The 13537-nt window shown below is 41.3% G+C and overlaps 1 protein-coding gene across 1 annotated transcript in view; it reads right to left on the bottom strand.

Moving 5' to 3' along the window:
* LTN1 (listerin E3 ubiquitin protein ligase 1) overlaps window positions 1-11761 on the bottom strand; it is a 71192-nt gene extending 59431 nt beyond the window's left edge. The window contains exons 1-4 of the mRNA XM_045501562.1: window positions 11650-11761; window positions 4247-4507; window positions 3353-3599; window positions 3159-3271 (exon numbers count right to left, since the gene is read on the bottom strand). Coding sequence (XP_045357518.1) covers window positions 3159-3271; window positions 3353-3386 — 147 coding nt within the window. The 5' untranslated portion in view covers window positions 3387-3599; window positions 4247-4507; window positions 11650-11761. The remainder of the gene's footprint in view (window positions 1-3158; window positions 3272-3352; window positions 3600-4246; window positions 4508-11649) is intronic.
* Window positions 11762-13537: the final 1776 nt, after the last annotated feature.

Below are 13537 nucleotides of genomic sequence, written 5' to 3'. Positions count from 1 at the left end.
AAAATAGTTACTGTTTCTTATTACTTCCTCTACTGTATATTAAATGCTTATACCCACAGTTCAAAAATTAAGAACCTTGATTTTATTCCTTATACTACATGCGCTTCATTTTTTTTTTTTTTTTTTTTTTTTTTTTTTTTTTACTGAGAGAGAGACAGAGACAGAGACAGAGGCAGAGAGAGAGAGAGAGAGAGACAGAGAGAAAGTGCACATGAGCAGGGGAGGGGCAGAGAGGAAGAGAGAAAACTCCAAGTAGGCTCCACGCTGTCAGCAGAGAGCCAGACGCAGGGCTCGATCTCACAACCGTCTGTGAGATCGTGACCTGAGCCAGAACCAAGAGTTGGGCTGGACACTTAATTGACTAAGCCACCCAGGCATGCCCCTACTTCACTCCTTTGTGCCTGTCTTCTAGAGGTAACTGAGGTGGCAATCCTGACTCTACAGTTTAAAGGCCAAACTCTGGAAGATTTACAAGATCTTTCAGCATCTGGCCTCCACTTCTCCAAGGTGTATCTCCCAACACTCTTTTCTTCCCTTGTCACAGGTCCTCCCCTCCTCTCCCAATTTTGCTGCCACCACTGATGTTCCAGTCCCAAAGTGAATTCACAGTTCTCTGAATAGGTTATGCCCTTCACAATCTGATGTTTGTGCAATCTCTTCTCTTTGCCTGAAAACCTTTTCTTTCTTTCCATTGCCTGACAAACTCTTACTCATCTTTCAAAACACACTCTTGTTTTCAACCTTTGTCTCCCGCAGGTCAATTACCATTCTTTTTCTGTTCCACTGTTTTCTTTCTACTCACACCTGTATCATAGTTCTTTAATATATTATAATCATTTGCTTACTTATATGTCTCTCATCAGACTAACAGTTCAAGAATAAGAAACATCTGTCTATCATCTTTGAACACATGGCATTCAGTACTCAAAGTCTTCTGTTGAATGAAAGACTGCCACTCTGAGGTTCAAACCTCAACTATGCAACTTCCTGGCTAATGAACGTAGGTAAATTAATTCCTCTAAGCCTCCAAACCATTATCTTTAAAATGAAAAAAAAAAAAAAAATAGCAACTAAGCTGTTACTTGGGTTACTGTCAAAATTAAATATAGTTTTTAAACCATTAAAATTGATTGCAGCAAGAAATCAACAAAGGATGCTAAAACAATTAAGTGAAAGTTTGTGAGAGAACAGGTTATTCTCAGTCTCAAAATACCACTCCCAGTGTTATTTGCTAATAGCCAGTAGAAAAAGATACTCTTATAATGGACATCGCATTAACCAAGTGATTAAATAACATCACTAATAAGACACGCAAGCATCATGTGCACCCGATCCACTGATGATGCTACATCACCTATGAAGCATTCCTATCAAAAACTGTTTAACCTGAATCTAATCAAAGGAACAATTAGACAATTCTAAATTAAGTAAAACAAGTGGCCTAGACTTTTCCAGACTGTCCCTGTTATAGAAGAACTACCCTCAAAAAAGAAGCAGCAGAAGAAAAAAAACAAAACAAAACAAACAAACAAACAAACAAAAAACACGGGAAAACTACCTAGAACTAAACAATAACTGAATGGAATCACTCCATCCTTGATTGGACCTTCGGTGTTTTTTAAAATGCTATATCTGATAACAAGTTATAGAGAACATTATTGAGATGACTACAGAAATCTAAATAGTGTTCTATGTTATTAGATAATAGTACTTTACTGAAGTTAAATTTTCCGCATGTTGTAATTGCTCAAGGTTACGTAGAAGAATGGCATTTGTTTAGAATGTACCTGCTGAAGTACTTAGGAGCTAAGTGTCATGATGTATGCAACTAGTTCTCATATGGTTCAGCAAAACACATATATTTAGAGAGAGAAAACAAGTGTCACCAAATATTAACTGGTGATTCTACGTAAAGAACATATGGCTTGTCACTCTAATATTTTTGCACCTTTCCCTCATATTTGGAATACTTAAAAAATAAAACAAGAAAATTATTTAAATAAAAAAATTAAAATCCAATGAGAATGCAAGTGTTCAACGCAGTAACCGCACAAGGCAAGTCACTATTATTGTTGGTACTATCTGCCAAAAACAGACTAAATGACAGATCCAAGACAATGTTGTACTGATATCACTAGAAGTTGATCAGAAACAGGGAAAAAGCACTCCCATAAAATTGGACTGTGCCATAACAAACCTAGTACCATAAAAATACATTATGACATCCCTAATCATGTAGGTTTAATCCACTTGTGGGTATTCTTTAAACAGTATTTAGCTAGCGTCTACTCTATGCCAATCCTTGTCCTACGCTCCTAGAATAACAACAGCCTTCGTGAAAACACCTGGCTTCATAATACTTACATCCCAGGGAAGCAAGACAGTACATAAAGGGAGACAGTAAATTACATGGTATGTGAGAAGTCCTAAGTGCAAAGGAGTAAGATAAAGCAGGAAAGGAGCACAGGGAGTGGGAGGAGGGCTACAATTTAAAAACAGGCGATCATGAGAGAGCTCAATGGGGTGTCTCCGGCAATATTTGCAGCCACCTAACAAAAGAGCGTTGGGGAGCCTGCCAGGCAAGGTCAAGGCTCGGTGACGAGGTCAGTGTGGCTGGATGGAGGGAGCGAGGAGGAGGACGTTGAAGATGGTGCCAGGGACAGGAAGGGGCCAAAGGCAGGCCACATACCATCGTAGGGGATTTGGCCTTTACCCCGAGGAATGTGGGGAGCCCCAGGCTTTTGAGCAAATGGGCGACATGAATCGAGATGCCCCGCACACCAGGCTCACTTTAAATGCTTCCTACCCAACTCCCTTGTCCCTAACGCCACTGCCCCCACCCGAACCCCTGCTACCCCGGCCAGGTAACCTTCCAGTTGAGACAGACACTGAACCATTTCTTAATGGAAGCTGTTAGGGTCTGTGCTCAGGCGGAGACAGCTCTGGCATGGACCATCTTTTCTCTCGCAAATCCCCAATCTCCTCGAAGGCAACCCATCCCGCTCGTGGGGACGCACACACAACCGGGAGGTCACACTCGACACGCAAACACGCCTCCCCACAACCGCGCTCCACAAGCCCTCCGGCCGCGCGCGTGGTGGAGCCAACCGCTTCGAGAGAAGAACTCCTCCCGGTCGGCCGAGCCACTTCGCACTCACCCTCAGGTTCCCCTTGGTCCGCTGCTTGTTCTTCCCGCCCATGGTCGCGGTCTCAGCCACACTCCCAGCCTGCAGCTCCCAGGTTGACACCGCCGGGCCACAACTTCCGGCCCCTAGCGCCGGAAAAGGACCCACTGGAGCGACTTCCCCGGCCCTCCCCTTCCGCCACCCACCCCGCCCGCCCGCCTCCTCACTTCCGCTCCCGCCTTCCGCCGCGTCCTTGACCATCAGCCTTGGGAAACGTCACAACTAGAGCCACGCCTGGCCGAGTGACGTCATCCATGCCCAATAAGAGGCCAAGCCAAGCACCGATGCTCCAAATCCTGTCTTTCGCGCCGTCCGGGCGCTAGGTTTGTCCCCTATTTAGCGGGTAGGAAACTGGTGTGAGTCACGAACGGGGTATTTTTCTCCTATGGTAGCAGAAGAATGACATGGTCGTGGCTGTGGAAAGATAGCAAAATGTTAAACCTTCTAAAATGCAGTCATTAGCATCACCTGGGCATTTATTAGAAATGCAAATTGTCAGATCCACCTCAGGACTATTGAATCAGATTTCGCATTTTTTAATGTTTATTTATTTTTGAGAGAGAGAGACAGACAGAACACAGGTGGGGGGAGGGGAGACAGAGAGAGAGGGAAACACAGAATGGAAGCAGGCTCTAGGCTTGGAGCTAGGTTAGTCAGCACTGAGCCCCAAGCGAGGCTTGAACCCGCAAACCGTGAGATCATGAGCTGAACCGACTCAGCCACCCAGGCACCCCCAGATTTTGCATTTTTAACATGATTCCCAGGTCTTGTTAAAGTTTGAGAAGTTAAAAAAAAAAAAAACAAAACTTGAGAAGTTATGCTCCAGGTAATATTCTCTAAATCCCCCCCTTTCATATCAAAAATGTTAAGTGCAGTTTTTGGAAAAGTCTATAAAAAATTAAAATGTACAGATCTTGTACTAAGTGATTTTTGCTTTTTCAATGTTGCTAGTTATTGTATCTCATGTCCACACATTCACCCCTTTATACAAACTATTTCTCCTTTATTCAACTGGCTTCCTGTTAGACTCCATCAACAGTGGGGACTAGAACGATACTGACATGAGGAGAAGCGACTTGCTCCGTTCTGTTAGCATCAAACCAGCAGCACTGCTTTGCTCCAGCAGTATCAATTCATTTAGGGGCAGTTGGTTTCACTCTGCATCTTTTTCTTTTTTCCAAGAATCAATCACCCTTATTGTGCACCTCAGGAGTACCAGCAGTGGCAGCCAGGCAGGAACCTTCCCGAGACGTCTGATTCCTAGTTCCGTGGGACACTTCCTCTGAGCTCCAGACTTCTCTAAATATAGCTTATTCTGTAGACTGGAATTCAGAATCAAGTAAATACTTCACAGGATTTTAGCACAAAGGTAAAAAAATTTAGAAACTGTCCCTAAAAAAAGCAAAGTGAAACAAATGCACCTGTATATCAACAAAGTTGATGGCTTTGTAACACAAACAGGAATTATTTCAGTGGACTCTAGAGCACATTTATTTGACTATATATCTATATGGAATATACCTGACAAAAACACTTAAAAAATTCTTAAACTTTTTTCAGTAATTATAATAGCATAATAGTATCAGTACTATTATTGTGAAATCAAATCAAATAAGTAATTATTACAGAGATACACGGAATTCTGGAAAGTGATGAAAATATTCTGTATCTTGATTGAGGTAATGGTTACAACTATGTGCATTTGTCAAAACTCATAGAATTCTACTTGAAAAGGATGAGTTTTCATCTAAATTCCTATCTGATTTAAAAAAGCAAATACATAACTATGTTAATGCCATTGGGAACTAAGAAAAAAAATACAAATATAAAATGAAAAGGTTTAAGATAGGGGTGCCTGGCTTGCTCAGTCAGTAGAGCATGCAACTCTTTTTTCTTTTTCTTTTTCTTAGAGAGACAGAGTGTGAGAGGAGGAGGAGAGGGGCAGAGGGAAAGAGAGAATCTTAAGCTGGCTCCAGGTCTAGCACTCAGCCTGACATGGGGCTCAATCCCACATGACCTGAGCCAAAATCAAGAGACAGGAAGCTCAACCAACTGAGCCACCCAGGCGCCCCAAGCATGCAACTCTTGATCTTGGAATTGTGAGCTCAAGCCCTGTGTTGGGTGTAAAGGTTACTTAAAAAATAAATTAAAAAAAATGGAAAAACAAGGCTTGAAATAAAATTTATACCATATACAAAAGACCCACTGCCAACATCATCCTCCATGGAGAAAAACTGAGAGCTTTTCTCCCTAAGGTGAGGAAAACAACAAGGATGTTCCACTCTCACCACTGTTATTCAACCTAGTGTTGGAAGTTCTAGCCTAAGCAATCAGACAGCACAAAGAAATAAAAGGCATCCAAATTGGAAAAGAGGAAGTCAAACTTTCACTTTTTGTAGATGACATAATACTCTATGTGGAAAACCCAAAGACTCCACCAAAAAACTTCTAGAACTGATCCATGAATTCAACAAAGTCATAGGATATAAAATCAATGTACAGAAATAGGTTGCATTTCTATACACCAATAACGAAGTAGCAGGAAGAGAAATGAAGGAATCGATCCCATTTACAATTGCATCAAAAGCCATAAAATACCTAGGAATAAAACTAACCAAGGAGATGAAGAATCTATACGTTGAAAGCTATAGAAAGCTTATGAAAGAAATTGAAGAAGTCATGAAAAAATGGAAAAACATTCCATGCTCATGGATTGGAAGAACAAATATTGCTAAAATGTCAATACTACCCAAAGCAATCTACATATTCAAAGCAATCCCAACAAAATAACATCAGCATTCTTCACAGAGCAGGAACGAACACTCCTAACATTTATATGGAGCCAGAAAAGACCACAAATAGCCAAAGCAATCCCGAAAAAGAAAACCGAAGCTGGAGGCCTCACAATTCCAGACTTCAAGCTCTATTACAGAGCTGTAATCATCAAGACAGTATGGTACTGGCACAAGAACATACACATAGGTTAATGGTACAGAACAGAGAACCCAGAAATGGACACACAAGCATATGGCCAACTAATCTTTGCAAAGCAGGACAGAATATCCAATGGAATAAAGACAGTCTCTTCAGCAAGTGGTGCTGGGAAAACCGGACAGTGACATGCAGAAGAATGAACTTGGACCACTTTCTTACCCCATACACAAAAATAAACTCAAAATGGATGAAAGACCTAAATGTAAGACAGGAAGCCATCAAAATCTTAGAGGAGAAAATAGGCAACAATGTCTTTGACCTCAGCCGCAACAACTTCTTACCAGGTATTTCCCTCCAGAGGCAAGGGAAATAAAAGCAAAAATGAACTATTGAGACATCATCAAAAGAAAAAACTTCTGCACAGCAAAGGAAACAATCAGCAAAACTAAAAGACAACTGACAGAATGGAAGAAGGTATTTGCAAATGACATATCAGATAAAGTTAGTACCCAAAATCTATAAAGAACTTACCAAACTCAACACCCAAAAAACAAATAATCTAGTGAAGAAATGGGCTGAGGACACGAATAGACACTTTCCCAAAGAAGACATCCAGATGGCTAACAGACACATAAAAAGATGCTGAACATCACTCATCATCAGGGAAATACAAATCAAAACCACAATGAGGTACCCCCTCACACTGGTCAGATTGGCTAAAATTAACAACTCAGGCAACAACAGATGTTGGCCAGGATGTGGAGAAAGGGGAACTCTTTTGCACTGTTCATGGGACTATAAACTGGTGTAGCCCTCTGGAAAACAGTATGCAGGTTCCTCAAAAACTTAAAAATAGAGGGGTGCCTTTGTGTCTCAGTAGGTTAAGCATACGACTTTGGTTTAGGTCATGATCTCACGGTTCATGAGTTTGAACCCCCAGTTGGACTCTGAGATGACAGCTGAGAGCCTGGAGCCTGTTTCGGATTCTGTGTTTCCCTCTCTCTCTGGCCCCCAACCCCCGGCCATGCTCTCTCTCTCAAAAATAAACATTAAAAAACATTTTAAATATATCTTTATAGAGACACACATCGGAACGTACAGATAAAAAGATATGATGTCTGGAATTTGCTTCAACAAGTCCAGTGGAGTAAGGGGTAGGAGGAGAAATTTGAGTGTATCCATAAAATACTCTCTACGTTACTGATACCATACTTTCAGACTTTTTCTCGTAATCTTCCTTTCCTTGGTTTCCTTTGATGACTCATTTGCCTCTACGGAGCTTTCAAATATTGAATATTGGAGTCCCTCAGGATTCCATTCAGGCCATTTGCTCTCTTCATCCATAGTCTCTGCTTAAGAAATTTCATCCATATTCACAACTTTTCTCCCAAATTGATATCCAGTCCAGACCTACAGACGCAATTTCTATTGGAAGGCTTAGGCACCTGGGTGGCTCAGTCGGTTGAGCAACCAACTTCGGTTCAGGTCATGGGTGCTCTCTCTCAAAAATAAACAGTAGAAAACATTTTAAGGGGTGCCTGGGTGGCTATTGATTTTAGCTCAGATCATAATCTCATGGTTCATGGGTTCAAGCCTCAAACTGGGCTCTGTGCTCACAAGGTGGAGCCTGCTTTGGATCCTCTGTCTCCCTCTTTCTGCCCCTCCCACCCCAAAAGTAAATGTTTAAAATTTTTTTAAAGAATTAAAATAAAAAAGGGCTTAATTTGAAGTCTTTTGGACACTCAAATTCAAGCTCCCCAAAGTGGAATTATTTTACCCCCAAACTTGGGTGTCTTGTATTGTTTATCTTGGTAACATGCACCACAGTAAAACCACTTTCACAAACTACACTTTTGGAATAAACCTTCCTATTCCTCTCTCCCTTTTCCCTCTGTTCAATAACCCCTCAGAATCCTAACAACTTAACCTCCTAAATACCTCCCAAATGTTTCTGCATTTCACACTCCATCACCATCTCTACTGTCTAAGCCAAGAATCATTCCTTGGCAATAGTCTCCTAACTGGTTTATAAACGTGCATTTTCCCTCTTCAATCTAGGATGCATGCTGCAGCTAGAAGGATTTTTTTTTTTTTAAATAAAAATGCCTATAAGATCATGCATTACATGGCCCCAGCCCACCCCTCCAACTTGTCACGCCACTCTGTTCAGTACTTGTCAATCACAAGCCCCACTAGCCTACTTCATCTCTTAGGCATGTCACAGACTTTCCATCTTCAGGGTCTTCACTAAGGCTACTCTTTTGGGGTAAAAGTTTCTTTGCCACTCCCTCTGTCCAAAATCCCCCACTCTTCCCAAGTTCAGCCGGGTCAGGTTCTGTTGTATGCATTCTCATGGATTGCTCTACTTATCAAATGGAAAGAAATAGTAGTCTGAATAGTTGTCAAATGCCTTACTCTCAAACCAGAGTACAAACTTGATGAGGACTGGGTCCACTTTTATCCATTCCAGAGTGGGTAAACAGTTATCAAATAAATAATAAGTATTAACATAAACTTAGGGGAAACAAACAGCACTCAATTACTTGATTGTTGATTCTGTAGTTCCAAATACCACAAAAATATATCAAAAACAAATAAATAGTATAAATATTGGAAAATATGCCACTGGAGTATTGTTGGCAAATTATGTCTGTCTATTTGAAAAACACAAGAATATTAATAAAAGAAGTACTCAAAAAACACTTTACAAATGCAGTCAGATCTCAAATAAATATCCAGTATTAGTACAGGTATTGATTTGACTAATAATAATGGAAAATATAACGGAAAAAAACAAGAATAAAATAATAAAATGTGTATTTCCTATGTGGGGGGAAAACATGAAAACTTACTAAGGAACATAAAATATAATTGGAAAGATATCTCTTTCTGGCCTGAAAAATGAAATAATGGGAAAAGACAAGTTCTGGGTTCAGGCTGACTTTCTAGCCCAACTCTTCTACTTACTAACGGTGCAAATTTGTACACCTTACTTAACCTCACTGATCCTCAGTTTTATCACCTGTGAAGTGAGATAATACTACATCTATATACTATATCTATCAAAAGGATTGCTGTAAAGAGACAGTCCTTGGAAAGGCACAAAGCCAGATAAGCATTTTTTAAAAAATAGGTTTATTTATATATTTTGAGAGAGAGAGTGACAGAGACAGAGACAGAGACAGAGACAGAGACAGAGAGAGAGAGAGAGAGAATCCCAAGCCCGACTGGAGACTCAATCTGATGACTGTGAGACAAATGCCCTATGATTCTCCCATAAAACAAACAAAATGAACAAAAACCAGGTACCACCTACTACCCTAGAGTGGCCTGTCTCTTCCTTCCCTCGCTGCCCCCCCAGTGGGAGTTTACATCTGGAAAGCTCCCAAGGTTTTGAAGCAACAGAAAGCCTTCTCAGTTGATACCCAAAGAAAGAAAACCATAAAGAAAACTATTGATGGATTTAAGTACATTAAATTAAAAAGTGTTTTTTTTCCTATGTCAGAAAAAACAAGTAGACAAATGAGGAAATCTGCAACATTAACTGGGGGCCAATATGCTTACTGTTAAACAAATTCTTACAAATAAGTATTTTAAGGCTTCCCAGTTAAGTAAAAATAAGTAACACATAAACAGGCATTTACTGCAAAAGATATATAATTGACCCACCCTGAGTTAAATGAAAATAACATAAAATGCAGATTTTTCATCTATAAAATTGATAAAATAATAATAATCAGTGTTGACAAAAATCTAGAGAAAAGGAAAATTCAGAACAATTGCAATTTTCATTTGTTAATCTTTCACAAGTACAATTTAACAAGACAAATCCAAGGCTTAAGAGTGAATTTCCACTTTTGGAAATCTAAGGCGAAGAGAAAATAGATGCCCATACCTTTGTTGATTGGAAAACAAAAATAAAACAAAAACCAAAAAAGGTTAAGACCTCATAACATAACAGTGAACTGCTGAATTGCAGTACACTCAGCAATACAATTCTCTTTGACAATGTTGTTGAAAAATCTATGTCATTGAGACATCTAAAATCTATTTTTTAATTATTATTTTTTTAAGTTTCATTTATTTTTGAGAGAGAGAGAGAGAGTGTGAGCGAGTATAAACTGGGGAGGGGCAGAGAGAGAGAGAGAGGGCGCGAGCAAGTATGAGCTGGGGAGGGGCAGAGAGAGAGAGAGGGAGACACAGAATCTGAAGCAGGTTCCAGGCTCCAAGCTGCCAGCACAGAGCCAGACGCTGGACTCGAACCCACAAACCAGGAGATCATGAGCTGATCTGAAGCCTGATGCTTAACCACTGAGCCACCCAGATGCCCCAAAACTATTGTTTAATGAAAGAAGGCAATACAAAACAGTATGTGCAGTATAATTTAACTGGTTAAAAAAGAAAGTAACACATGGGCGCCTGGGTGGCTCAGTCAGTTAAGAGTCCTACTTGATTTCAGTTGGGGTCATTATCTCAGCATTGGTGCCGTTGGGCCCTGCATCAGGTTCAATGCTAAGAGTGCAGAGCCAGCTTGGGATTCTTTCTCTCTCCCTCCCTGCCCCTGCCCTGCTCGCGCTCTCTCTCTCTCTCAAAAACTAAATAAACTCAAAAAAAAAAAAAAAAAAAAAAAAAAAAAAAAGAATATACTACATATACACATAAGTAAAAAAAAAAATATATATATATATATATATATATATATATATATATAATAGAAAATGTTGTCTTCTTGGGGGCAGACTTAGGGTGGGTTTTATTTATTTTGAGAGAGAGAGAGAGAGAGAGAGAGAGAGAGAGAGAGAGAGATGGAATGCAGGCATGTGCCAGTGGGGGAGAGGGGCAGAGTGTGAGGGTGAGAAACAATCCCAAGCAGGCTCCTCTCTCAGTTCAGAGCCCAAGGAAGGGCTTGATCCCACGACCCTGGGATCACGACCTGAGCAGAAATAATGGTTTGAGGTTCAACTGACTGAGCCGCTCAAGCGCCCCTTAGGGTGGGTTTTATATCCAGTTATCTCTACATTTCCTATAATGATCATCTTTTCTAATAAAAATGTATTACGTACGCATTTATATATGGGGGTGGGGAGCAAGACAGAAGAGATTTACAAAATCCAAACAGCCAAATGTGGGGGGTAGGATGAGGGGCTGGAGGTGGATTAAACCTCCATTTAGGTAATTCCCTGGTTAAAATCTGGAGACATGGTGGACCTCGACTGCACACCGCCCGTATCCCAGAGAGCATCGTTCCACCAATTCTCCCGGCTGCGGCAACCTGGAGAAACCCAGAAGAAGAATGCAGACCGATACCTCTTTTCCCAAAGATAGTTAAGTGTTAAAAACAAAACAACAACAATAACAACAGCACCCCATCTGGCAGCACGGCCGTCCCCGTCTGGCTGCGAGATTCCCAGTAGAAGGGTGAGCCCGCAGTTTAGGACTACAGCCCTGGGTCCAAAGCCTCCGCCTACAGCCACAAGGCAGCGCTGGTAGCTGAGGTTCCGCGACCGGCCCCACGGGCTCCCGCACTCACTAAGGTCCCCGACACCGGGCTAGCAGTTTCCAGGCAAGTCGGTAAAAGGGTGGGGCGCCTGCGCGAAGCGTCGTTAGGTCCGTCCCAGCCGCGCTCCAGGTGAGCCGCGCGCTCCAGGTGCAGGGTCGGTGGAAGGCCACGGAGTCGGTCAAAGCCCCGGAGCATTTGAAGGCCTCTGGGGATCGGGGTGTCGGCAGGTAGCCAGTCGCTCGCCTTCCGTGCTCCTCGAAGGGTTCCGACTTTGATGTTTGATATTTGGTGGGGATGGCAAAAGACGTGCCTCCCTCCCTCCCCCATCCTGCCGGGAGCAGGTTGCCAAATTGTGCTTACGCGCGCGGAAGGCTTATTGTGTCCCTTTGCAGAATTTTTATGGGCTCAGCTGGTTCTAAATAGTTGTAATCGCTGTTGCAGGGGGTGGGTGCCTAGGAAGCAACACGCATCAGTCCTGAAATGCCATAAACTCTTAGCTGCCTTGCAGTCTTTATGGAGTTTCACGAATGACATATTTTTGGGTTTCTCTCATATCCTACTCTACACCTTTCATAAAAAAAGGTCTGGAAGTTTTTATATTAGTGCTAAAAGTGGTCATCAGTTCTGCACAGCAGCAGATGCAGTTTTGTGTTAAAATGCAGTTTATCAAATTAATGTGCAGATGACAACAGTGACTTTGACTTTGTTAGTGCAAATTCAACTAGGATTGACGGGATTAATTTTACAATTCACAATTTTTTAAAAAAATTACTTAAGAATTGTTTGTACAGGAATTACTTTTACAAATAAAAGTGGACATGTGGACAATGTTTCCTACCCACACTTTTATTTTCTAATAATCCTTTGAACTTTTAACCTTAGTTTGATTTGGTACTAATAGTTTCTTTTCAGAATTTGACATTATTTCTTTGTAGATTATGTCCAGTTCAAGATATATATCAAATTAATACAGTGATAGATTGTCATTGTGGAATAAATGTACAAGCAATTTTTCCTATTAAGGATGTTTATATATCAAGTATATAATCATTGGTAATAGTCTAAGGAAGGCATGTTTCTTATGCCTCTAACATTTTTTACTTAAAATTCTGTAGGGGCGCCTGGGTGGCTCAGTCGGTTGAGCGTCCGACTTCGCTCAGGTCACGATCTCAAGGTCCGTGATTTCGAGCCCCGCATCGGGATCTGTGCTGACAGCTCAGAGTCTGGAGCCTGCTTCAGATTCTGTGTCTCCCTCTCTCTCTGGCCCTCCCCCCGTTCATGCTCTGTCTCTCTCTGTCTCAAAAATAAATAAATGTTAAAAAAAATTAAAAAAAAATTCTGTAATATTTTTGAGAGAGAGCATGTGTGCAAGTGGGGGAGGGGAAGAGAGAGAGGGAGACAGAATCTGAAGCAGGCTCCAGGCTCTGAGCTGTCAGCACAGAGCCCTATGTGGGGCTTGAACTCACAAACCGCAAGATCATGACCTGAGCTGAAGTGGGCTGCTTAACTGACTGAGCCACCCAGGCATCCCTCTTGCTATGTCTTAATAATCTAATATCTAAATTTGACAGAAGGTCTCAAGGAAGAGAACTTATAAAGCTACTTAATTTCATTGTTTGTTACACTTGAGATTATCTGTACATAGAAATGTGGTATGTAAATTAAAATAATGTACAAAGACTGAAAAAGTTTCAGCATTTTGGTCCTGCTAAAAGTAATTGCATCATCTGGCCCCTTTGAAGGCTTCTAGGGATGTCAGATCCTTTGCTCTATAGGCTTTTTCATTCACATCTGGAAGTGACTGGAGGACTCACTCTACATGAACAGCTGGTCCATCTGACTGTTGTGACAGCAAAGGAAGGATTGGTATTTACAGGGCAACTGACACAACAATGGGCAGTAGGGGTGGAATCTGGAG

Source organism: Leopardus geoffroyi, chromosome C2 (assembly GCF_018350155.1).
Source record: "Leopardus geoffroyi isolate Oge1 chromosome C2, O.geoffroyi_Oge1_pat1.0, whole genome shotgun sequence".
NCBI classification, from domain to species: Eukaryota; Metazoa; Chordata; class Mammalia; order Carnivora; family Felidae; genus Leopardus; species Leopardus geoffroyi.
Note: the sequence above shows the minus strand (reverse complement) of the source record. Positions and strands in the feature narration are given on the sequence as shown.